This window comes from Rhineura floridana, chromosome 1 (genome assembly GCF_030035675.1).
Source record: "Rhineura floridana isolate rRhiFlo1 chromosome 1, rRhiFlo1.hap2, whole genome shotgun sequence".
Classification (NCBI taxonomy): Eukaryota; Metazoa; Chordata; class Lepidosauria; order Squamata; family Rhineuridae; genus Rhineura; species Rhineura floridana.
Genome location: NC_084480.1, coordinates 96,899,659 through 96,924,038, shown reverse-complemented (window position 1 = coordinate 96,924,038; position 24,380 = coordinate 96,899,659). Strand labels below are relative to the sequence as shown.

Here is a 24,380-nt window from a genome sequence, read left to right as displayed (position 1 = left end):
GTGGGATACCTGGCTCAGCAATACTACATGCGAGAAGGATCTTGGGATTGTTGTTGATCGTAAGCTGAATATGAGCCAACCGTGCGATGGAGCTGTAAAAATGGCGAATGCTATTTTAGGCTGCATTAACAGAAATATAGTTTCCATATAATGTGAAGTATTGGTTCCCCTGTATTCAGCACTGGTTAGGCTCATGCTGAGTGCTCTGTCCAGTTCTGGACACTACAATTTAAGAAGGATGCAGACAAACTGGAATGGGTTCAGAGGAGGGCAAAGAGGATGATCAGGGGACTGGAAACAAAGCCCTGTGAGGATATGAGGAAAGACTGTAAGAACTAGGGATGTGTAACCTTGAGAAGAGAAGACTGAAGGAAGATATGATAGCAGTGTTCAAGTGCTTGAAAGGTTTCCACACACAGAAGGTGCAGGGTCTCTTTTTGATCGTCCCAGAGTGCAGTATATGGAATAATGGGCTCAAGCTGTAGGAAGCCAGATTTCGGCTGAACATCAGGAAAAACCTCCTAACTGTTAGAGTGGCAGGACAATGGAACCAATTACCTAGGGAGGTGGTGGACTCTCCAATGCTGGAGGCATTCAAGAGGCAACTGGACAGGCACCTGTCGGGTGTTTAATTTGGATTCCTGCATTGACCAGGGGGTTGGACTCAATGGCTTTCTAGGCCCCTTCCAACTATTCTATGATTCTACCACTGCTGCCAAGGGCAGTCTTTAGTACCAGCTTCTTTCACACACACACACATTGCTCATGCCTCTGCTGCTTCCTCCCTTTCTGTCTCCAACTGGCAAAGACGTCCACTCAGGAAGAGGGAGTTCTCTGTGGTTCTCTTCCTTCACCCAGCTTGCTGAGCCTTTTCTCTCCACTCTCTTGACAGGTCAGGCTTCCAAGGATGCCTCACCAGGAATGTTGCGTTACTGGGGCTCAAATATCCCATCTGGCTCTCTTCAGCATCCCATTGATTTTTCCTCATATTCTCCCTGAGAAATCAACCAGAGTTTCTGCTTTTCATTCAGCCACACTCTCCATGCTTTCTCACCTCTCCTCCCCCACCCAGTTCCTTTTAAAAACAAGAACTGCTTGTTGCTGTCCAGCACTCTTCAAGCAGAATCCTTTGGGGCTTTCACAGAGCAAGGCACTGCACATGAAATCAGCAAAACTGCCCCATTTTCACTCTCATAGAAAGGAAGGAAGGCAGCTCCTTTGGAGCTTTCCAGAAGAGGGAGAGTAGAGGTGTGTGTGAGAGAGATTTGATGGAAAATAAAATCAATACTCAAGGTACAGGATTGGGTGGCGGCAGAGCTTGGAAAAGCTACTTTTTAAAACTACAACTCCCATCAGCCCCAGCCAGCATGGCCACTGGATTGGGCTGATGGGAGTTGTAGTTCAAAAAAGTAAACTTTCCAAGCTCTGGGTGGGGGTATTTCCTTTATGCATGGATGGTGCTGTTTAGCCTCCTCCACCACTGTCACAGACTCCCCAGGCCCAGATAACAATATCATTATATTCTGTGCTGTGTTGTTGTTTTTTTAAAAAAAATCTGGTGTCAGGAGAGTCGCAGAAGTTTGCATGTCTACAAGGTTGGTGTGTAATAGATACTGAAGATGCGAATTGTAGGGAAGTGCAGGTTTACATTCAAATTTAGAGGAATTCTTTACAATCCCCATTTTGCTATCATGATGATGGCAGTGCAAGTTCAGTTTAGAAAGAATGATATATGGAAAATATCCAGATAATTCTGGTTATATGTTGGAAGTGTGTTTTAAATAAAAAAGTGATTGCTGATTTTATTTTTTATTTATTTTGGATTGTTAACAGTTTGGGATATGTAATGGCTGAAGAGCTTGAAGGAGGCAATGTTGTGTTCCCTATTTAAAAAGTCCTCCTTTGACCCAGAAGTGTTAAAAAACTATCACCCAGTAGCAAATGCCCCCTTTTTGGGCAAGATGCTTGAGAAGGTAGTGATAGTCTAATTTCAGGCATACTTGGAGGAGACTGAATATCTGGATCCATTTGAGTCTGACTTTAGGCCTGGTCATGGCACTGAAACTGCCTTGGTCAATGGCATTTGTCAAGAGAGAGAAGGGGGCAATGCAACCCTGCTTGTTCTTCTTGACCTTTCAGTGGCTTTTGATACCATTGACCATGCTATCCTTCTGGAGCGGCTTAGGGAGGTGGGGTTAGGTGTACTGTACTTCAGTGGTTCTGCTCCTTCTTCCAGGGACATTTCCAGAAAGTAGTTATGGGAGGCTTCTGTTCAACACCATGGGAACTTTCCTGTGGTGTCCTGCAAGTTTCCACTTTGTTCCTCATTTTGTTTAACATCTATATGAAGCCACTGAGAGTGATCATCAGGAGCTTTGGAGTCACCAACATATGGATGCCACTTAGCTCTCCCTCTGTGTGCCATCTGAATCAGGAGAGGCAGTTGAGGTGCTAGACAGGTGTCTGGATGCAGTGATGGGCTGAGTGTGGGCCAGTAAACTGAAGCTGAATCCTGAAAAGACAGAAGTATTATGTGTTCCAAGTTCTTAAATCTAGGAGATTGGAAGATGGCCTGCTCTGCATGGGGTTGTGCTCCCCTTAAAGGAGCAGGTTCATAGCTTGGGAGTACTCCTTGATCCAGCATTGTCACTGAAAGCTCAGATGGCCTCGGTGGCTAGGAGTGCTTATTTCCAGCTGTGGCTGGTTTGCTACTACAACCCCTTTTGGACAGAGGTGACTCAGCAACAGTACTGCATGCTCTGGTAATTTACAGATTGGATTATTGCAATGCACTCTACATGGAGCTGTACTTGAAGATGACTTGGAAACTTCAGCTGGTCCAGAATGAGGCATCCAGATTACTGGGAGGGGTTCCTTTTAGAACTCATATAATCCCTGTTCTAAAACAGTTGTATTGGCTGCCAGTTCATTTTCGGGCCCAATTCAAGGTGCTCGTGTTAGTGTTTAAAGCCCTACTTAGGCCCCAAATATCTCAGAGACTGTCTCCTTCCCTACAGACCCTCTTTGATGTTAAGATCAGCAGAGGGGGCCTTCTTGGTAGTCCCTCCTCATCAAACGTTCGGGGTATAGTGGCCCAGGAGAGGGTTTTCTCTGTGGCAGCTCCTAAGTTGTGGAGTTCCCTTCCTAGAGTTGTGTTTCTGGCACCTTCACTGTAGAGTTTTCTGCGAATGCCTTCAGCTCCTGAGATGTTTTCAGAACCCACTCTATTCTTGTGATTGAAATGTGTTTTAATTCTTTATAATATTGTATTTTAGATTTTGTAACCTGCCCTGGGTGGGACCTGTTGGTAAAGGGTGGCCAATAAATAAATAAGGAGAGCAGTGGATTTCAAACTTGTAATCTTAGGAAAGAAGACTATTAGACAGCAATGGCCTGCTAATTGCTAATTTGCAAATTCCATTTTTTATATTTACATGTAAAACCATGATGTATGCATGTGACCCACACATAGCACGTGATTCAGCTCTAGTTGCATTTGAAAAGTAATGCCAGTTGCACCAAAATATGTATGATCATAGCTACTTAAAGGTATATTCAAATGTGTGCCCTGTTGAAAGCAATATATTGCAGCTATAAATTTAGATGCATGTTCTAGTGTGCATTTGGACATGTATCTGAAATATGTTTGTGGTTCCAGATGCAAGAAGTATTATGCTTATTCATATTCACTGAACTGGGATATATATATATCTATATATATATTATGCAGCTGCGTGTTCTGTGACACCCAGTTTGCATATTCACATGGTGATGTATATGATTTTGCTACCACAAATATGTGAAGAGGCTTTCATGAATAATTGTGGTAATGACAGATGTGGCCTCTTGAGTTTTGCCCATGAAACTTTTGTTACACAGGCCATATTCAGATGTCACACTAGACCATAATTTGCTTGCTTAAATCAAATCATGTTTACTGTGCATGACTGTTGATTTGGATGATATGACAAGCTGTGGTTAAGCCAGAGGTGGGGAACTTCAAGTCTGGGCGGGTCATATCTGGCCCTACAGGTGTCTCTGTCTGGCCCTTGGGACTCTCCCCAGGATACACCCCCTCTCCCAGGCCATACCCTTCATCAACCCTGCTTTGGACCCTTAAGTGTTTTTGCCTGGCTGGGATGTGTCCTTGATCTCTAATAATGCCTCTTGCTTCTCTGGATAGAGAATATAGAGGGGTGTGTATAGAAAATTGTGTACTGTACAAAAGGCAACATTCACACTCATTGATCTGCCCACTTTTGCCTTTGGCCCCATCCACCACTGATAAGTGGCCCCAGAAGGTAATGAAAAAGGTTCCCTGCTCTTGGGTTAAGCAAAAGCTTCTGAACTCCTCCTCATGGCCTTACTGGAGAAATAGAGGGAAGGGGGCTTGCTGCACCTTTTTCTAGTCAAGCTAAACTATAGTTTAGCACAGGCTTTCTCAACCTGGGCTTACCAGGTGTTGTTGGACTGCAGCTTCCATTATTTATTTATTTATTTATTTATTTATTTATTTATTTGATTTATATTCCGCCCTTCCTCCCAGTAGGAGCCCAGGGCAGCAAACAAAAGCACTAAAACATTTTAAAACATCATAAAAACAGACTTTAAAATATATTAAAACAAAACATCTTTAAAAACATTTTTAAAAAGTTTTAAAAACATCTTTTTTAAACAAGGTTTAAAAACATATTAAAAAGCAGTTCCAACACAGATGCAGACTGGGATAAGGTCTCTACTTAAAAGGCTTGTTGAAAGAGGAAGGTTTTCAGTAGGTGCTGAAAAGACAACAGAGATGGTGCTAGATAATCTCTGCCATTGGCCATGCTGGTTGGGAATGAAGGGAGTTGTGGTTCAACAATGATTGAGGGATCCAGGTTGGACAAGGCTGGTTTAGTCTCCTATCAAGACTGGGGCATTATTCATTTGCATATTAAGTTCAAAAAACTGCACTGTGTATACTGAGTCTCATGTAAAAATTGGTGCACATCTAAGATTTGGAAAGGAAACTCGTGTGTGTGTGTGTAAAAAATGAAGATTGATATTACTGCCTGAACTTTCCAACTAAGAAAACTATTTTGGCTTCAGTTGTCTCACAAGAGAAGTCTTTCAACTCCATTTAAAATTCTTTTTTAAAATAAAGTGATTTTCTTCAGTGTTTCATGTGAAAATAATAATGATAGCAGCGAGCACTTAAAGCAATTGCAGGAATGTCAGATGCTGAAGAATGCTTTAAGCATATGTTAATCTAAAATATTTTTGGTGTCTTTTTGCCCCTAACCAGATGAAATTTGTGTAGTAAAAATGCTTTCCCTTAGCTGATGCAGGACTATCTGAAATCAGTACTAAAATAAATAAAATAAATTAAACATTCTAGTAGTTATTGCTTAAATGTAACTAATAGCATCACTGATTCAATTCAGGCATTCTCACTTTCCATTTCAAAACAATGACTTTTAAGCCATTAAACAGTACTGTTTTAGCAAAGCTGTATTTCTAAGTTCAGCAGTCAAAAACGTTAATGAATTATCATCATGCTATATGAACATGTGCATTTATCTGCCTGTATGTATTGTACGTGTTACTCAAAATGTTAGGGCAGTGATTCTTAGTGCATGTAGGTATGCAGATGTGATGGCCTGGGAAAAACATAAAATTTCTCTGTTTTTACCTGTTTTTTCTCAATTTTTTGAAGAAAAAAGAAAAGGGGGGAGGAAACAAGTTTTCTCTCCAATTTTTCTGTAATTTCCCCCCCAGGCCTTCACATTTCTATACTAGGGGTACTGGAATGGTTTACTTCAATCTTCATTTTAAAGTGAACCAACCTGATTTACATTTCCCAAACTAAGATACAGATTGCAATCATTGATGTGGGTCAGAACATTTTCCAGTTCTTTATTTTCTGTTTCATAAGTTTATTAGTAACAATAAATGGATGCCAGTTGCAATTTAACATTGGGCAAGACTTGGCAATTTCAACATTTTGAGCTCTGTTTACTAAATTCAAGTAAACATGCTAAATTAGATTTCTCTCTAGGGAGCATCAGGAAATTTTCTAATGCATATTACCCAATGCAAATTTGCTCACATCACTGATCACAATGCAAGTTACTTTCAGTTTTTGTTCTTTTCCACATTTTCCTATACAGTCCTTTTCTCATAAACATATCAAATGTGTATACAAATGCATATTTTAGGGTAAAAAGCAGCCAAATATGTATATATTGTGAAAAGGTGCATTAAAAATAATGTGAATTTTCATGCAGATTTTTTAAAAATGTAGTTTTATGTGGAAATGGTATAGAATGGGCACGTGCAAAACTGACATGGACCAGAAAGAGACTGATTCATCCATCTCTAGTGTACACACACATTGTGTTTTTCTTTGTTATTAGATCTATGTAATTAATTGTTATAGCCTGGTACATTTCTCAGTTAAACAAAATAATGAAAAGTAGTGCAAACAGAAAAGAGTGTAAAAGGAGACTGTCTTGACTGCTCCTTGGTCCCCCTTGCAAAAAGTATCAGGGCTTGTCTTCTACATTTATTAAAGTCCTCACAATAGTTAAGTAGAGGGTGGGGAACCTGTGGCCATCTACATGTTGATGGACCCCAACTTACTTCAGCCCCCGCCAGCATGGCCAATGGGCAAGAATGATGGGAGGTGTAATCCTACAACATTTGAAGGGCAACAGGTTGCCTACCCCTGTCAAAAAGGGACTGATGGGAAAAGTGGGAGAAGAGAGAAGAAAGGAAAGCGATGGTGGCATAGAGGGAAAGGGAAAAGTAACTCCCTGTGAGACAGTGGGGGAAAATAGGTATAAATCTCTGGAGCTTTGCATAGACTCATCTGTCCAAGTCAAATAAAATCACATGAGAGAAGTTACTATTATTGTACAGCTGTCTCAATAATAGTACAAGGAGGCTGCTTCAAATTGGTTGTGCTTAAACATAACACTGAACTATAATTTAGTGTTATGGGCATGAGTCTTGGGCTTGAGCATTACCCCCCTTCCCCCAGCACAACTGCAAAGTTTTGCAACAGCACAACTTTTGCTCCTGTTTTCAATTAATCACACTAATTCTTAATGTGCAAACCCCAACAAACTGTGGTTAGTGTTAACTATGATTTAGTAAAATAAGCCAATTTCAAACTGTGCTTAATTATCCTGACCTGTTTCACTAAACCATAGTTAATACTGTTTGCAGCTTCTAGTTCAGACATAATGAATGACCATTGTTCATTGAATGTGGAAGCAAAAGCTTTTGATCTCCTCATGGCCACAACGGAGAAGGAGAATGGAAGAGGGAGTAAACAATCCCGAGGCTCATGTATGTAATGTAAAACTATAGTTAAGCATTACATATAAACCAGACTAATGTTTCCTTTGGACCATTGCAAGATTTTTTTACCACCCTAGATGAATTTAATTCTGGGGGGTAAAGAAAGGCCGGGGACAGAACTGGCAATCCCACCCCATATACATGGTCTGCCTAGTAAATGTTGCAAGACATCACTCTAAGAGTCAGAAACGACTCGCACTATAAGTGCGGGGACACCTTTACTTTTGTCTTGTGTCCTAAACAGCCTAATAATAGCACCTTAAATGATCAGGAATTGACTGTGATACTACTATTTCCCCTCATTTTTAATGATTGTATCTTTTCTGTGGAGTGCTTGAGCTGCAGGTGCTGTGTAGTGCACCTCAACATCCCTTGGTTCAGACAGATGTACACTTAGCTGGGGCGGAGGGGGTGGGGAGGCAAAAGTAGCAAATGGTAGAACCTTGTTCCCAACTCTAGAAGAGGGCCTAGGCCTGCAGAGAAAGGTAGTTTGAATAGAAAAGTAGATGACAGGAACCACTACATTATCTGCCAAGCTTTTCCCCAGCCGTAATCTCTCCTGTGTTGTGGACCCCAATGACCTGCTTATGGTTGGGCACATATCTCCATGGGGGAATATATGTTTCTGTTCCGCAGTCCTTTGTTATTATTATTTTTGCCCACTTTATCCCAGCTGCAGCACTGGGGGACTGGAAAAGATCTGCCCTGAAAGCAAGTGCTTGAGCATCTGGGTGCTTGCTTGCTTGCTTGCTCCCCCTCGGTTGCTATCTCTTCAGACAGCTGAGATCCCTGATAAGTGCTGTAAGGACTGGGACCCTCTGCCTGACCCTGTATCCAGAGCAGAGCTTGGAAGATTACTTTTAAAAAGTAATAAATTACAGTTACAGTTACATGGCCCAAAAAGTAGTAATTACTGTTACAATTACAATTGCTCTGAAAGTAACTGATTACTTTACTTTTCCTCCAAAGTAATCACTACAATTACATTTCAGTTACTTAAAAAAACCGCCTACAAGGTGCTGGCCTTGGCTGCTGCACATCTAAGTACCCTAAAACAACATTAAAAATAAACACACACATATAGAGGTAGTAGAATAATTATTTTTATTCATAAGATAGCAATGGTGGTGGGGAGGGATCCCCTGAGATGCAAAAAAGTTAAAATACTGCAGATGCAGCACAGTAGCCAGAGAGGGTGGTGGAGGCCACTTTGTGTGCCAACTGCAAACACAGTATTCACACACACACACACACACACACACACACACACACACACACACACACACACACACACACACACACACACACACACACACACACACACACACACACACACACGCGCGCGTTGTCATCTTTCACCTCCACGGTTCTTTATCTCCATTCTGCTGCTGCCTCCTTCTCCTCCTTTATCTATGTTCTTGACCTCTGGATCCTTTTTCCCTCCACTCCATTCTTCACTACTACTATCTGTTTTTAAAATAATTGTTTTCTCCACTCCACCCGTCTCACTCTCTACCTCCTCCCTCGTCGCCTCCTACCCATCCACAGAGCATGAGGAAAGAGCGACACTGCACAGAAGACCAGTTTGAGGAACATGATTTTCATCTACAAATCAGAGGAGCAGAAGACTTCCCCTGCTCCCCCCCAAGTAATGCCCAAAAGTAATTCTGGAAACGTTACAATTACTCCACAAAAGTAGTAAAATTACTCCTAGTTCTATTACAATCAAAATGTAAAGGAATTACCCACTCGTTACTCAAAAAAGTAATGAATTACAAGTAATTCGTTACTTGTAACCAGTTACTTCTAAGCTCTGATCCAGAGAGCGGCTGCATTCAATCTTGCAGCCCCTTGCATCAGCTCCTGGGTGGGTCAAGGGGCATCAAAAAAGGGCTCCTACTGGGAGAATGGGCTGGATACAAATTTAATAAATAATAAAAATAAAAGCCTGGCAGCCCTTCAGCAGCGGTTCTGCCACTGGCAGGGTCTTCCCTTGGGGAGTCCCTTAGGGAGTCCTGAGGGCAAGGGCACTGGCGCTACTCCCTTCTATTTTTAAAAAAAAAACCTCTATAGGAGATTGGTAGTGGAGACGGTGTAAGGTGCATGTGTGGTTCCTGTGCAGGGTGAGGGAACTGTGTGATAGGAGAAAGTCACCAGATGTCTTCAGAGTAAGACTCTACAACTGACAGAAGGCTGGCCCTCCTGGGTGTGAGACGGGGGGGGGAGTAGATGTGCCCTGTATGAAAGAGAGTGGGTGATGTAGTCTTAGTAATACCGTTCCCAATTTTATCAGATCATACTGGGATAACTGTTCTGTTTTATTGGTGGGCTGTTGTTTATATCATGTGCTTAGGAGGTGTCTTGGGAAGGAGGGGCATGCCACCCCAATTTCATTGATCATGGGTAGAGGGAGGTATAGCCATGGGGAGGCAATAGGTTACCATGGAAGATCAGGCCAAGGCTATCTACACCTTGTTCCTCACTCCCACTTCTCCCATAGACAGGTTCCTGGTTGCTCATCTGCTGTGGCTGCTGGCCTGTGTGTGCTGTTGTTTAATGTCAGATTGGTACACAATCAGACCACACTTGTTCCTGAGTTGATCATGGATGAGGATGCTGATTTGGTGTGCATTACTGAGACCTGGGTGGGTGAGCTGGGAGAAGTTAACCTGATCCAGCTTTGCCCACCTGGATACTCAGTGCAACACCAGCACAGGCTACAGGGGTGGAAGCAGAGCTTGGCAAAGTTACTTTTTTGAACTACAACTCCCATCAGCCCAATCCAGTGGCCATGCTGGCTGGGGCTGATGGGAGTTGTAGTTCAAAAAAGTAACTTTTCCAAGCTCTGGGTGGAGGGAGGAGTTGCTGTGGTTCTGTGGTTGCTACAGAACTTCCATCTCTGTCACAAGGAAACCATTATGTCTTGGAGCTGACTGTGAGGGCCTGCACCTGGTGTTGGGCCAAGGAGATCGTAAATTAGGGTTGCTGCTGTTGTACCGTCCACCCTGCTGCCTGGCAGCTTCTCTGACCAAGCTGGCGGAGGCTATTTCGGCTGTGGTATTAGAGGAGCCCAGAACAATTGGCTTGGGTGATTTCAGTGTGCATGCTGAGGCTGCCTCTAGTGTTCTGGCTTGGGACTTCATGGCCTCCATGATGACCATGTAATTGTCTCAGTTGTCACCAGTCCAACACATAGAGTAGGCATACCCTTAGTTGTTTTTTGCTCCAAATGGAGGAAAGGTCGGTCTGAAGATAGGGGTCTGGATGCCACCCTATTGTTGTGGTCAGACTAATTCCTGTGAAGTTTAGACTAACGGCTCCAATTTTCCTCTGCAGGGATGTGGACAGATTAAGATGGTCCACTCCCGGAGACTAATGGAATCCTCTGGATTACTGAACGACCTGAGGGAGTTTCCAGTATATAGAGCAGGTGACCCTGTTGAAGCCCTTGTTATGCTGTGGAACAATAAGACACGTTGGGCTCGTAACACGGTTGCCCCTGAGTGCCCTCTCCAGCATTATGGAGCCCAGTTTGCACCTTGGTCTACCTGTGAACTTAGGGCAATGAAACAGGCGGGATGATGGCTACAGTGCAAGTGGTGAAAGACATGCTGTCTTGGGATCAGTTTCAGTTGATGCAACCTGATGACATGGACAAGGTGCTTGTGACAATGCGGCCAGCACCTGTCCTCTTGATCCTTGCCGTTCTTGACTTATTAAAGCTTGCTGAGGGGGTATGACTGAGTGTATCCAGGGTGTGGTCAACATGTCTTTGTGAGAGGGAGTGGTTCCAGCCACCTGGAAAAAGGCAGTGATCTGACTGCTCCTGAAAAAGCCCACCCTGGACCCATTGGTTTGTGACAACTGCCACTCGGTCGTTGTCCCTTTTTAGGGGAGGTGATCAAGATGGTTGTGGTGTAGCAATTGCAAGTACTCTTGAATGAAACAGATTATCTTGACCCATTCCAGTCTGGGTTCAAGCCTGGTTATGGGACTGAATCAGCCTTGGTTACCCTGATGGATGACCTTTATTGGGAGGAGGACAGAGGGAGTGCAGCCCTATTATTCTTACTTGAACTCTGCGACGTTTGATACCATTGACCATGATATCCTGAGCCAACTTGGTGAGATGGGTATCGGTGGCACTGTTTTATAGTGGTTTCGATCCTATCTCCAGGGTCGTTTTCAGAGAATAGCATTGGGCAATTGTCTTTTGGGGGCCTGGCAGTTGTGGGCCAGGGTTGCTGGGTACCATCTTGTCCCCCATGTTGTTTAACATCTATATGAAGCCCTTGGAAGTGGTCATCAGGAGATTTAGGTGAGGTGTCAGCAGTATGCTGATTATATGTAGCTCTGTTTCTCTCTTCTCTGTAACATCTGAATCAGGAGAGGCTGTGTAAGCCCTGGACCAGTGCCTGGACTTGGTGGTAGACTGGATGAGGGCTAATAAACTGAGTCTGAATCCTAGCAAGATGGAGGCGCTGTGGGTTAATGGTTCCCTAGTTTGGATAATTGGTCAATTGCCTGCATTGGATGGGGTCGTTCTCACTTTGAAAGAGCAAGTTTATAATCTGGGGATGCTCCTAGATCCCTCTTTGTTGTTAGAGGACCTCAGTGACAAGGAGTGCCTTTTACCAGCTTCAGCTGGTAAGGCAGCTGCAGCCGTTTCTGGACCAGGATAGCTTGACCACTGTTGTCCATGTACTAGTAACCTCCAGATTGGATTACTATAATGCGCTTTATGTGGGGCTGCCCTTGAGGTTGATCCAGAAGCTGCAGCTGGTACAAAATGCAGCAGCACAATGGCTCACTGGGGCAGGGTATTGCCAACATGTTATCCCACTGCTGAAAGAATTGCACTGGCTGTCCATTAGTTTCTGGCTAAATTGAAGGGTCTAGTTTTGGTGTACAAAGTCATATACAGCTTGGGACCAGGATACTTGAAAGATCGTCTTCCTCCTTATATACCCAGTCAATCATTTTGCTTAGCAGGTGAGGGCCTCCTGCAGATCTTATCAGGAGGTCTGCTCTGCACAACATAGGAAGTGGACCTTTAGAGTTGTGGCACCTATACTTTGGAATTCCCTCCCCTTAAATATTAGATATGCACCATCTGTTATCTTTTCAGTGCCTGCTGAAGACCTTCCTCTTGCAACATGTCTTCTAAGTAGAGACCTTATCCCAGTCTGCGTCTGTGTTGGAATTGCTTTTTAAGATGTTTTTAAAATTGTTTCTTGAATACATTTTTAAGATGTTTTGTTTTAATATGTTTTAAAGTCTTTTGTTTTTAAGATGGTTTAAAATGCTTTTAGTGGGGTTTTTTTTGCCCTGGTCTCCTTCTGAGAGGAAGGGTGGAATAATAATAATAATAATAATAATAATAATAATAATAATAAATCTCTTCTTTAGTGAAGGTGTGCCTCCCACAGTGTAGGACAGAGTCTAGAGCAAGATTGCCTCTGATCTTCAGTCTAGTAGAAGACATTAAAGCTCATTACAGCATGAAGCAGCAAATGCTTAATTGACGTGAAGGACCTAATGGCTACATTTTGAAATTTTTCCTTTGATCTTTCATGTGAACACTCATTGCACATGCAGTTTGAAAAGGATATCTAAAAGGCTTATGATGAGGGTGTTTGGCATGTGCTCAAGGTTTAGGTAAAGTCTTCAATGAAGGATCAAAGAAGATACAGCAAAGATGTATTTTGGTTATGAGTAAGTTGAGCATGTAGTCAACATCTGAGAATGGACTTTGGAGTTAAACTTAATCACATTGTGATTAGTGTTTACCTTTGTGTTGAATCTAATTTTCAAGTTAGAGTACAATCCGTATCAGTTTCGTACGCCATTACCAAGCAAGAGACTGAATAGGTTTACTAGGGCATAGATTGCAAGGTATTTTTTTCAAATTACTTTCATTTTTAATAATGACATTCTGTTTCTTTACAGTAACCTCTCTGGAAATAAGTTTTCAAGTTTGTCCAGAAAGTCTTTCCGCCACCTGAATTTGACTGATCTGTAAGTAATAGATTTTTTTTAAAAAGTGAGGGTTGGTGGTTGTTGTAGTAGTAGTAGTTTTCATCATCTCTGTTTTTTTAAAAAATTGGAATATAGCAAGAAAATATTTACAAATGTGGTTTTTTAAAGGAAAGGTAAATTTTGCTTCACAAACCATGCAGCTATGGGCCTTGTTTGGCAGCTGCTTCAGGCCTAAAGACATTTGTATACACTGGTTAATCACATAGACTGGCCACCACCACATGTCTCTAAGCTCCTGCAAGCCATTACCAGGACCGTTTGTGCCTGTAGAGACAAACAAACCTTGCGATGAACACAGTATACTTGAACAGCTCACTTCATGTGGCAGGCATAATATGGAGGCCATTTAAGGAGACTTCCATGTGACAGCTGTATTGTGAAAAGCACCCCTATGTCAGCATTCTTACAGGAGCTTTTAGTTTTCCCCTTCAAACATCAGATTCCACACTGCAGATCAGTTTGCTGTTGAAACTCTATAGCATTTCAGTGGTAATAAGCTGTGTACTGTGGGAAGCCCTTGGGGAAGCCTAACATCACATGACCCTTTGACCTGATGAGAGCTACTGAACCCTTGCTGAAGCAGTCAAATTACCACATGACAGATTTTGAGTTATTAGGTCATCAAACAACTTGTAAAAGTGGAATGTATGAGACAAAGTGATGTTTGAACTATGTTTATGAAGAAATAATCAGAAGATAACTTTCTATGGTCACAGTAATCCATACCTTGCTGCTCTAAAATGTTTCTGTGTGATTTGGCACCTTCCCCACCCCCAGTCTTTTGAGACTTTTGTGACATCTTTATCTCACTGGTCATTCTGGCATGTGACACAACCATTTAGTATTCTATGTTGGCACAATTGGGTTGTTTCATCCATTTCATGCACTATATATCAATGAGAACCGGTGGATTTGTACAGTAAAAGAGGATTTTGTGTTTTAATTCAGCTAAAATTGATAGAGAAGAATTAAACTATGACTACCTGGAGGATTTTTAAAATGAATTTGTGTTTGCTTTTATTTCCCGGTGCTTCTCAGATAAACTAATCTGAAAGCACGTTATTTTACCTGAACTTATTAGCAGTAAGTGTGTGTGTGTATATATTCAAATAATCTCCCTCATTAGGTAAGCCATATTATTTATTGGTTTTGGAAGTTGCCAAGGAAATCCTCAGTTCAGTTAGGTCCCATATATGTGAAGGGTTAGGAAAAAGATATTACAGCCTTGGCAAGCAACATTATGATAGTTCAAGAGGCAGCATTTATTTGAATATTTTTGGTGATGTGGTGAGCAGCTGGAATACAAGGTGTGTTACCTGAAAAAATAGAGTACTTAATAAACTGAGATATGAACAAGCCTTTAATCTGAGTGAGCAACTGTTTTGCTCCTCCCTTTGCATGTGCAAGCAAACAAACCATAACTATATTTAATGGCTTTGGAACAAGGCAGGATATGAAGCCATTTGAGTTAATATCCTGGTTTGTTCTGAAACCTTTGACCATTGTTTCAGTACAGTTTAAAAGCCAATGATAATTAACGGAAGAGTTCTTGATTTGTTTGCCCCCATTGCCAAGGGAGGAGTGAAGGGTCTGGGTGCATGCTCACAAGGCCCAGTCATATCTCAGCAGCAGTCATGGTGGGGTGGCGCAGGCAGGGCATCATTGTGTGTTTGGCTTCCTGGCAGCAAGCCTCGTTGCTGATTACCAAAAGGGGGAGGGGCAAGATGTGGGGAGCTCAGTGCCCAGTCTGATGCTCCTGCTGCCGTACCCACACCACACTGAGCTTCCTGTGCTGCCCTGCTGACTGCTACTGTATCTCAGTTTATTAAGGCAAGATATGGCCATCCATACCAGCCCTTTAACTTGATCCATTATGCTAAAATGATTTGACATTCAAAAAGAAATTTCTCTTTAAAATTGTATCACATTTCCTTGAAAATGCATAACAGCTGATCCAATCTCTATACTAAGGTTGTACTATTCAGATGAATGTGATACTTTTTTGTCAGTTCAAATTAATGTAAGTTGTTGACATGAAATTCCTAATGATGGCATTTTATAATTCCTTTTGATCTTTCATCTGGGTACACATGCACTCTGAAAAGTTTAAAAAATTTATGCTAGCATGTGACCAGGATTTAAGTGAGTTCAGTTTTCAATTCTTGATTAAAAGAAGAGATGAGAAGCACCCATTTTCCTTATGGCTAAATTGAGCATATAATCAAGATCCTAAAAGTTGGCATGATGGTGGAATATGTCTCTATGTATGTGTAGGTGGGGTGGGTGGAATACCCAAATGATAAAAGCTAATTCTTCTGTGCAATAAATAGAAATAATCCAATCTTCTATTCTGACTGCCCTTTGACTTCCCTCTAACCAAACACTTTGTTTTAGATATCATGGTAGACATAGCTGAGAGAGGTTGTAAAAGACCATAGCTTTAAAGACATTTTAAGAGATTAAATTTGTTTATTATGGTGTATTTGGATGCTATAAGAATAAGTCAGTCTAATAAAATAGAGATTTAAGGAGAGATGGGAAGTTATTGGAAAAATAAGAATGGAGAAGAATGTTAGGTTTTCAATAAACTGATAGTAATAATTGGAAGAAAATATTACTGTAGAGAAAAGGAACACTGTCCCACATTTGATGTGTATTGAGCAAGGGGGTAGGGGTCAGTAGGATGTGGGAATTGCATATGACAGGCTTGTGCAACTAAAACCTTTTAGTTTACTGAAGGTTTACTAGCACACTGTGCTGGCAGAAAAGGGACCAAAAGCTTTGTTCTTCCTGTAGCAGCCCTTTACTTTTCTGTGTTGGGCCTGGAGGAGATAACTTATTTCCCCTTGCAGCATGCTTAGTTTCTATGCTGGACACAAGGAGGGAGGAAATGTTGCATCCTTCTGCTGCTGACCTGCTTGTGTGCCTACATGCAATTCCATGAGGGATGGGATCCGCACTTTGGTGCTGGTTTGATTTTTGCTCCGTGGAACTTCCTTCCAGTACTGCTTCGTAAAGGATCAATGTTCACTATTTGTGATAGATACTGATTCAGTTTCCCCCCGCAAAAATATTGATATTAATATCAATATTGTTTTAAATACTATTTTCAGAGATTTTAAAAAAATATTGATGTTTTCCTCAAAATATCAATATTGATATTTTGAGGGAAATATCAATATTAATACATATATTTTGAGAAAATATTGCATAGAACATATCATACTGAAAGTGGGAGTGGACCAAGATGAAGGAGGTGTGAAAACTGGAGGGAGAAATGTCAATAATTTTAAGATATGTAGATGATACCATACTACTAGCAGAAACCAGTAATGATTTGAAACGAATGCTGATGAAAGTTAAAGAGGAAAGAACAAAAGCAGGACTACAGCTGAACGTCAAGAAGACTAAAGTAATGACAACAGATTTATGTAACTTTACAGTTGACAATGAGGACATTGAACTTGTTAAGGATTATCAATACCTTGGCACAGTCATTACTCAAAATGGAGACCATAGTCAAGAAATCAGAAGAAGGCTAGGACTGGGGAGGGCAGCTATGAGAGAACTAGAAAAAGTCCTCAAATGCAAAGATGCATCACTGAACACCAAAGTCAGGATCATTCAGACCATGGTCTTCCCGATCTCTATGTATGGATGTGAAAGTTGGACAGTGAAAAAAGCGGATAAGAGAAAAATCAACTCATTTGAAATGTGGTGTTGGAGAGAGCTTTGTGCATACCATGTTAGAACAAATTAAACCAGAACTGTCACTAGAAGCTAAAATGATGAAACTGAGGTTATCCTACTTTGGGCACATAATGAGAAGACATGATTCACTAGAAAAGACAATAATGCTGGGAAAAACAGAAGGGAGTAGAAAAAGAGGAAGGCCAAACAAGGGATGGATTGATTCCATAAAGGAAGCCACAGACCTGAACTTACAAGATCTTCAGTTAATGACAGATGCTCTTGGAGGTCACTGATTCATAGAGTTGCCATAAGTCGTAATCGACTTGAAGGCACATAACAACAGCAAATAGATATCTTTGAGGCAATTTTTAAAAAAAAAATCCGTTTCAGCCGCAGAAAACAGCTAGGAAAAAACCAATCTGCGAGGACAAAAAAAAGCATATAAATAGGAAATCTGTGTGAAATTCGAACTTTGTGAAGTTCAAGCACATCCCTAATTCCATGCACTTGCCTATATGCAACTCATTGTGGTTATCAGGGAAGTGCTTAAAATAAAAGGCAGGACAAGCATGTAATGTGGAGACATAAAGGCTTTAAAATTTTAAGAAATTGAGAGGAAAGTGTTGCAGACCTGCTATATTCTAATTAAAATGAACATGAAGCTGTGGGTCAGCATAAAACAAATGGACTTGGAATGAGGAGGGGCAACAGATCCCTCATCGATGCTTCCATCGCTGTGTCCACCTAATTTCCTGTACAGGATAAATTAAGTACTATGGAAATGCATTGATTATCATTAAGCAGTTGCCAAGTCCTTTTTTTAGTGTCTCTTCTCATATTGCTGCCCTGGGCTCCTTATGGGAGGAAAGGCGGGATATAAATCAAATAATAAATAAATATTCCTGGAATAGGCCTGGGTACAGCTTCAGAGTGGTATTCAAGTAAATGCTTGCACTAGTGAAACAACTTCAACTAGCACAAGGGGAATCCCCCCTTCTCCTGAAAGTGCCTCACACCATCCCCAAATGGGAAAAAACCCAGAACAGATTTAGGGGGCACATGGGGGGGAGAGAGGGGAAGAATGTTCTGTTGTGCAAGGAAAAATTCTTGTGCTAACTTTCGTGTTACTCTGAATACAACCCTCAGTTTGGGCTAATTATTATGCAGAGTGGCAATATCATGACAGGGAAGTGTGAAAGCTGTCTTCCAGTTGTGGGACTTTTGCAGCTACTGAGTTGTCTGTGTATAGATGCTGGTTACGGTTATAGAAAGGCTGACTCACGGATACTTTTTCTCTTTGAATTTTATAGCTGAAGGCTTTCAGTCCTTTGCATAGCACTCTGTAGCCACAAACCCAGATTTAAAATGAAACACATTTGCAAATACATATTGGCACACTTGTCAATGAATCAGAATTGGCTGCAACTTCTTGTCAAGTGTGCAGTTGGTGACAATGTTTACTCTCTAAAGCTGCTGCTTGCACTTCAAGGAAAAAATGGAGATGGACTGCCTTCAAGTCGATCCCGACTTATGGCGACCCTATGAATAGGGTTTTCATGGTAAGCGGTATTAAGAGGGGGTTTACCATTGCCTCCCTCTGAGGCTAGTCCTCCCCAGCAGGCTAGGGCCTGCTCAGCTTGCCACAGCTGCACAAGCCAGCCCCTTCCTTGTCTGCAACTGCCAGCTGGGGGGCACCTGGGCTCCTTGGGACTATGCAGCTTGCCCACGGCTGCACAGGTGGCAGGGCACATAACCCCTGAGCCATTCACTGTGGGGGTGATCTTTAGCTGGCCCTTTACACCCAGGAGACACAAGCAGGGATTTGAACTCACAGACTCTGGACTCCTAGCCAGGCTCTCCTCCCCACTGTGCTGTACCAGCTCTTGCACTTCAAGGAAAGCCTCCATTGATGCCATCTTGAAATGCAAATAGCAGCTTAAGAGAGACTATTTTTGTCAGGACTGTAGCAGGGAGAGAGAGAAATTTCCCCCTTCCCACACCCTATAGTCCCAAGGCTGCTTAAGTACCCTTTCTGACTGCTACCTACATCACAAAAATGCATGTAAATTTTAGTCATGCAATTAATGTAATGTCTAGTTTCACTGTCAGGCAACAGGAATTCAGTATTCCATGGTACAAGAGAGAGGAACACAGGGAAGCTCAGACCAGCTTCCAACCTTCTCCATGCCCCCTATTAAAGGACAGGTGAGGTGGGACATGAATCTGTTTTGGTGTAGTAGTCTCTTTTTATTGCAAATTCCATGCTCTCCCTCTTTCCTCTCCCACACAGCACTTGGAGGGGCCTGGTGCTGACCCAAACCACAAGGACTCCCTGTATGAGTGGGGTCTTAACTTTTTCAGTCTGTTGGCGAGATTTTGTCAGATCTGTAGAACAGTCTGTTTTGAACTGAATTATCTATTTTGGCTTGAGGCCAGTCAAAATCAAGAGCTTTGAAAACATCTGAACTGTTAAGAACATTCTGCTGAGATTGCATTGGCAAAAGGATTTTCAAGATCATGGTCAAATCAAGTGTAACTCCTGTAGATTATTATAATTAGTGCTGGTTTGTTTCTTCTTTTAATGAAATGTCTTAGGCGGATCAAGTGGCACATAAAAAATTATCATCATGAAGCATAGGTATATGCTTTTATGAGGAAAGCTGAGATAATGTTCCATTCCTGAGCCAGACATCTGGATGTTCTGTGTGATATTTGTCTCTAGCATCTTTGCACTTACACTGTGCTGTGGCTTTCATGAGTGTTTTAATTATAATAGTTATGCAAAGCTTTCATTTGAATTCCTCAATATGTGCTTACAAGCTTAGAGTATGCACTCCAGCTTTTATTTGTTGTTACTGTTTGATATTGGTTAAACCATTTTTGTATCTGTTCCTAAAGATTCAAAGATTATTTCTTTTAAAGTATTTGCGTCACTTACTTGAAATATATTTCTTTCAAGTTTGACCATAAGGGGGAGCTAACTTTATTTTACAAGATTAAAAAAAATTAAAAATTCAGTATAGACAAAAATAAAACTGTAAATCAGGTACTGTTTGTATTCTCAGTCCAGAATCATTTTGCTGAAATGTACTGAGATACTCAAGAGGCTAATTCTGTGCTTAGCTGAACTCAAACCAATGGTAAAACACTACTGAACTCAGTGGAATTGACTCCTTTTCCTTCAGTTTAAGACCTGGTTCTCAGGTTGTGACATTTAGTTAATTAATCAATTAGATTAATAGGTGTTAATTTTTTTGATTAAAATGTGCACCTAATTAGTTGGCTAGCAGAGGTTTAGAAAATTGCCAGGTTTTTTTTAAAATACATAAATGTATAAAAATTATGGTTAGTAGTAGATGCCTCGTCTCTCATACATATGAATAAATGCATCCCAAAATGGTGCTTGCTGCAAGACTTGCATAAATATTGTCTTATTCATTGTATTGATTGTATTGGAGCAAATATATATAATATATAGCATTTATATTTATTCTTTTGAATATTATTAATCAGTTTTGGGGGGAAATCCTGTCATTTTTCAATTTCTGTAGGATTTTAGAAGGCAATCCATTCAAGTGTTCCTGTGACATTATGTGGATCAAGATACTCCAAGAGTCCAAGTTTCCAAAAGTTGAGGATTTTTACTGTATGAATGACTTCAACCAGAACATATCTCTTCGGGAGAAGCCAGTCCCAAACTGTGGTAATGCACTTTTAATGCAAAATCATTGGCATGCATGTTTAAAGTTGCTAAATGTTTTGGAGCACAACACACTAAGCACTGTCCTTGTCCAAACTCCATTTTATTGAACTTGTATTAGAACACTTCTTCATGGATTACATTCTTTTTTATAATCCAGGTTCTAGTTTGGTTTGTGCAAAACATAAATCTTACTTCAAATGAATGTTTAAAGTTAACTCATGCATACTGGTTGTTTAAGCAGTCTTAACTATGTTCAGGATTTCCACTGGAAATGTGACTCTCATAACTTTTTTTATTCATTTTTGGGGATCACCTGCTAGAATGTTTTCTTTCCCCAAACAATCTTACTAAATAATAATCCTATTTTGCCTAGTGAAGATTTGATATAATTGAAAAGTTTGTCCATCTTTCTTGTACTGTATCCCCTGGCTTCCATGATAAGAACCTTGACAACTTATATCCTGTTACACTGTAACTGTTAAACTAAAATGGATAATTTCAAGTTGAACAGAGTTGGTCCTATTCTAGAACATTTTTTATTTTAAAAAATGTAGTTTTTAAAATTTCAAAACGTATGTCAGTCCACCTCTGAATATTTAGTCAATAAGTTGCACTTGCTAACAAGAACAAAAAAAATATTATTTGCCAAGCAAACAAATTAGTAATTAATGACTTGGGATTCTGATTTCTCATGTTCTCTGCTGATGGAACACTCCTGCCAGTGGAAGGGGGAGGCAGTGTTTCCAGATTCACTCCCCCTATGCTCTCTGTCTATGCTCCCTATCACTCCCCCTATGCTTCTTGATCCTTTTGTGTGTGTCTCTGTGTGTGTGAATTCATGCAGTAGTGGGGAGAGAGAATTGGCAAAGATTGCCTTCCACCAACATGAACTTCCATTGACTCAAAACCCTTCTTAGAAGGGACACTTCACACCGAGGCCTGTGTATTTATAGGCATTGGCATCATTTAGTAGACCTCTTGCCTTTTCTGTAGCTTATAATGTAGAAATGGAAGATTCAAAATCAGTGGAGGCTGGTGGCACTGATGTCAGTGGGGCAGTGAATCTGCTGCACCTTTAGTCTGAACCTTCAAGGGGCTGTCCAAGGTGCTGTCACCCAGTCCCAAAATAGGTTCAGCACCTTGGACAGCTCCTTGAAAGTTCAGACTAAAACACCAGTCTCCATTGTCCAAAATACCATCTAGTCCACAGTGTCTGTGCCACCCAGTGGCTTCTTACCAGTTATAGAAATATCTCTTTCTGTATGATACTTGTAGAAAAGTGTGTTGATTTACATTTCCTCCTTATGCTGGTTCTTTGCTCTAAGGTACTTTCATCTTTTGGCTTCTTGATAAAGTTCTCTGCCTCTCCCCTCCTCCTTTTGTTTTTTTGTTAGCTGCCATTTCTTGGTAAAGTTAGTTAATGGATATGTGTGTATGTGACACACACACAGAGAGACACACTGCAGCAGCATTGTAGAGAACTTATTTTGTTGAGTCTTCATTCATCAGCAAATTTTAGGGTTCTCCCCTCCCTTTTAAGGGAGTTTTATTTATTTATTTATAAGCCACTTTTCGTAAAGGTACATCAAGGTGGCTTACAACATACAAAGACATAATAAAACTGAAAACCAATAAAAACGTTGTTAAAAATAATAAAGGCATCAACAAATACTGCATTGGTGGGAAGAAAAAAAAGGCACATTAAAAGGCCTGTCTAAAGAGTTTGGTTTTAGAGAGATGTTTGAAAGAAATAACGGATGGTTTCTGCCAAATCTCTATTGGTAGTGAGTTCCACAGGGCAGAGCCTGCCACACTAAAGGCTTGGTCCCTGGTGGAGATCAACTGAACCTCAGGGACATGGGGAACCACCAAAAGAGCTTCATCACAAGATCTCAATGACTGAGGTGAAACCTAGGGAGTCAGACAGTCCTTAAAGTACTTTGGATCCATGTTGTTTAGGGCTTTTTGAATTAACATAAGTACCAGTAGCAAACTGGCAACCAGTGCAGCTCTTTCAACAGCAGAATGACATGTTGCCAGTAATCTCCTGTAAGCAGTCTGGCTGTCGCATTCTGCTCTAGTTGCAGCTTCCGACCAGATACAAGGGCAGCCCCACATAAAACACATTACAGTAATTGGATTTGAGGTTACCAGTGCCTGGACCACTGTTGTCAGGCCATCACGGTCTAGGGACATTCACAGTTGGTGTACCAGTTAACGCCGGCAGAAAGCACTCCTGCTCACAGAGCTCGCATGAGCAGGATGAATCAAGATGAATCAAGGAGTACCCCCAACCCGTGTACCTGCTCCTTCAGAGGGAGTGCAACTGCATTTATGGCAGGCAATTGACCTATCTCCCAAACAGGGAACTACCCACCCACAAGGCCTCCGACCTTCCAGGATTCAAGCTCAGTTTATTGACCCTCATCCCATCCACCATTGCATCCAAGCACCAGTCCAGGGCTTGCCCAGCTTCTCTTGATTCAGATGTAATAGAGAAATAGAGTTGGGTATCATCAGCATACTGATGGTACCTTGCTCTGAGACTCCTGATGACCGCTCCCAATGGCTTCATGTAAAATGTTAAAAAGTGCTAGTGACAAAATAGTACCCTGTGGCACAACCCTGCAGGTATGAATGGAGTCACCACAGCATGGTGTCACCAGTGCCCATCCCAGCAGAACCAGTCCAGAAGGATACCATGGTCAATGGTATAGATGAAGCAGGTGCAGGATTGCACTACTCCTGTCCTTCTCTCTATAAAGGTCATCCATCAGGGCGACCAAGGCTGATTCAGTCCCAAACCTAGGCCTCAACCCAGACTGGAATGGATCCAGATATTCAGTCTCATCCAGAAATGTCTGCAGCTGTTCCCTAACAACCATCTCAATCACCTTTCCCAGGAAGTGAGTATTTGCGACCGGGTGATAGTTATAACTGTCCGTTGCCTGTATCCTGCACCAAGCTTTTCTGTGAGTTGAGGAGACCGCATCCTTTCTTCCTGTTGTAGCAGGGAATAACCCTTTAAGAAATGAGATGTACTCATCTTGGGGAGGATATATATGACAGGCCTGCTAAGTGTTCGACAACTCCCTGGTTTTTTCAGCCCCAAGCAGCAAAACCAGGAGACTTATTGAGCCTTTGCTGGTTTACCATACTTGGCTGTTGGTTTGCATTTGGCTTGATGGGTTATGAGTTGTGCAGACCAGGTATATGTTATTCTTCACTGTTGTTCACATCCTTTAAGCAGATTCTGGGACAGGACATGCATTCCTACTCTGTGTTGATGCTGCAGCCCGTTTCTGTAGAGCTGATTATTGTGAATAGGCTCTCAATAATGTAAAGAAGGCAAATAAGTTTTGCACTTCACTGGATCTTTTTTTTAAAAAAAACCCTAACCTAACGTCTGATTTACAGACATTGGGAGGCTCAAATGCATAAGGAATGATGCCATGAGATCTCTATCAGTTTTGTCTGTAACTGGGTTTTGCTTCTCTCCCTTTCCAAGTGAGCTTTATTGGTTCTAAGGTCAAATGATTATTGGTTCTAAGGGCAAATGATTATTATTAAATTGTTGTAAGTTATATGTAGCAATAAGTGA

The 24,380-nt window shown here is 41.4% G+C and overlaps 1 protein-coding gene across 5 annotated transcripts in view; it reads left to right on the top strand.

Moving 5' to 3' along the window:
- NTRK2 (neurotrophic receptor tyrosine kinase 2) overlaps positions 1-24,380 on the top strand; it is a 305,262-nt gene that overhangs the window by 75,720 nt on the left and 205,162 nt on the right. For all 5 annotated transcript variants that reach the window (XM_061626814.1, XM_061626834.1, XM_061626806.1 and 2 more), the window contains exons 5-6: positions 13,294-13,362; positions 20,628-20,779. In XM_061626814.1, coding sequence (XP_061482798.1) covers positions 13,294-13,362; positions 20,628-20,779 — 221 coding nt within the window. The remainder of the gene's footprint in view (positions 1-13,293; positions 13,363-20,627; positions 20,780-24,380) is intronic.